Source organism: Poecilia latipinna, unplaced genomic scaffold, assembly GCF_001443285.1.
Source record: "Poecilia latipinna isolate Pla-1442-1.1 unplaced genomic scaffold, P_latipinna-1.0 Scaffold7461, whole genome shotgun sequence".
Classification (NCBI taxonomy): Eukaryota; Metazoa; Chordata; class Actinopteri; order Cyprinodontiformes; family Poeciliidae; genus Poecilia; species Poecilia latipinna.
Genome location: NW_015120077.1, coordinates 1 through 1,849, shown reverse-complemented (window position 1 = coordinate 1,849; position 1,849 = coordinate 1). Strand labels below are relative to the sequence as shown.

General features: G+C 36.6%; 1 protein-coding gene across 1 annotated transcript; it reads left to right on the top strand.

Annotated features, from left to right (window-relative positions):
- Positions 1–18: 18 nt before the first annotated feature.
- Positions 19–1,407, top strand: LOC106944229 (macrophage mannose receptor 1-like). The gene is made up of 2 exons (XM_015027440.1): positions 19–313; positions 1,006–1,407. Exons 1-2 carry the CDS (start codon positions 94–96, stop codon positions 1,350–1,352), a joined length of 567 nt encoding a protein of 188 aa, XP_014882926.1. The 5' UTR covers positions 19–93; the 3' UTR covers positions 1,353–1,407.
- The last annotated feature ends 442 nt before the right edge of the window (positions 1,408–1,849 follow it).

The window sequence follows — 1,849 nt, the reverse complement described above, 5'->3', positions numbered from 1 at the left end:
GAGATGAAGTCCTGGCAGGAAGCTCAGAGTTACTGTAGAGAGAATCACAAAGACCTGATCAGTGGAACGAAGCAGCTACAGGATGAAGAAGTGATGAAATTGATGAACTCTACAAGTGATTCCTCATACATTGGTCTGTTCAGAGACACCTGGAGGTGGTCAGATGGAAGCAGTTTCTCTTTCAGACACTGGAATAAAAACTTTAACGATCAGATAATCAACAGTGGTCAATGTGCCATGACTAAGTTTGATGGTGAAGGCAGATGGACGAATGTGAGCTGTGATAATAAAAAACCCTTCATCTGTTATGATGGTGAGTTGTTAGTTCAAATATAAGTTTATTTAAAAATTATTACAGTGAATAGTTTTCTCATTCATGTTTTAAGTTTTAATTCTTGCATGTCACAGATAATGTCATTGCATCAAACAAAATCATCAACATTTGATCAGTATTAGAGGCACATAGTACATTCACATTTACTTTAATAAGTTTTTTGGGGAGAAAAGGACCTTTAGTAGTAGTTGTAAACCCTAATTGGACACTGGAAGTACTTTACCTATTTGTAACATATTGTTTATGTATTTCTTACAGTTGAAGTATTAGTTTGTATGTTGAGGAAAATTGATTTAGAAATGTGTTGTTTCTAATTTATTTTATACATTGGGATTATTTCAATTATTTTCAAAATATGACAATTTGCACACACCTTTATATTTTTGCTAGTATCATGACATCATCTAGAAATTATAAATCAGTTCTTATGATCAGTTACTCAGTACTAAACTATATTTTTTATCACATTTTTACTCTTGAGTCATTTCTTAGGCAACTTCTTTTCATTTTACTTGACAATAATTCATTTGAAGTAGTGCTGCTCCTACTGGAGGACATTTTTTATTTACTCTACCACGTCTGGTTTAGGACCAAAGACATAACTGTTGTTTTTGTTAAATTAGTTTTTTACCATGACTGTGTAATGTTTGTGTTGATCAATTCTGTGACAGATAAATTGATCCTGATCAAAGAGGCGATGAACTGGGAGGACGCCTTGTACTACTGCAGAGGTCACCACCATGACCTGGTCACCATCACCAACATGGATGATCAGAGATGGATCCAGGAGAAAGTCAAGAACGCATCGACTGGTTATGTCTGGATGGGTCTGCGTTACACCTGCACTCTGGATTTCTGGTTCTGGGTCAGTGATGAGGTGGTCAGATATAAGAACTGGGCTTTAGATGGACAGATGGACGACTGTGACATGTCTGGAGCCATGGAGACGGGAGGAGAACATCAGTGGTTCAAGAAAGATGATGATGTAAAATTGAATTTCATCTGTTCTAAGAATTAAATCTGAAACTGTCCTCTGTGAGAAACAATTTCCTCTGTTTTCATCGTTGCAAGTTTATTTCACTCTCTCTATCAAAAGCATCTGCTGGGCTTTAAAAGGAGCTTTGATGGTATTAAATCAGAAATGTGGCATTTGGACTAAACAAGGAAAAGAGATTCCTTTCAAATCAGACATGCTAGGATACAGAGAGTTTGTTCAGAGAACATGAAGGTTTCTTTTGTCTATTTTCTTCATTTTGTCATGATTTTTAGTGTTTTCCTCCATCACAGTTGCTGGTCTTCCCCCAGTGGGTGTGGCCTGTTCTGATTGGTTTTCTCCACATGAATCAGGAAGTTAAGCCTCTTCATCTCATCACTGGAGAAGCTTCATCAGTTAAACAACAAAATATTGCTCCAGTGTTTATTTGCTAGTCCTGACAGTGAAATATCTCCATACCTTTACACCCTGATGGAGTTTTATGTTATATGTTTTTATTTGCATGTGCAGTCAGAGGGAAG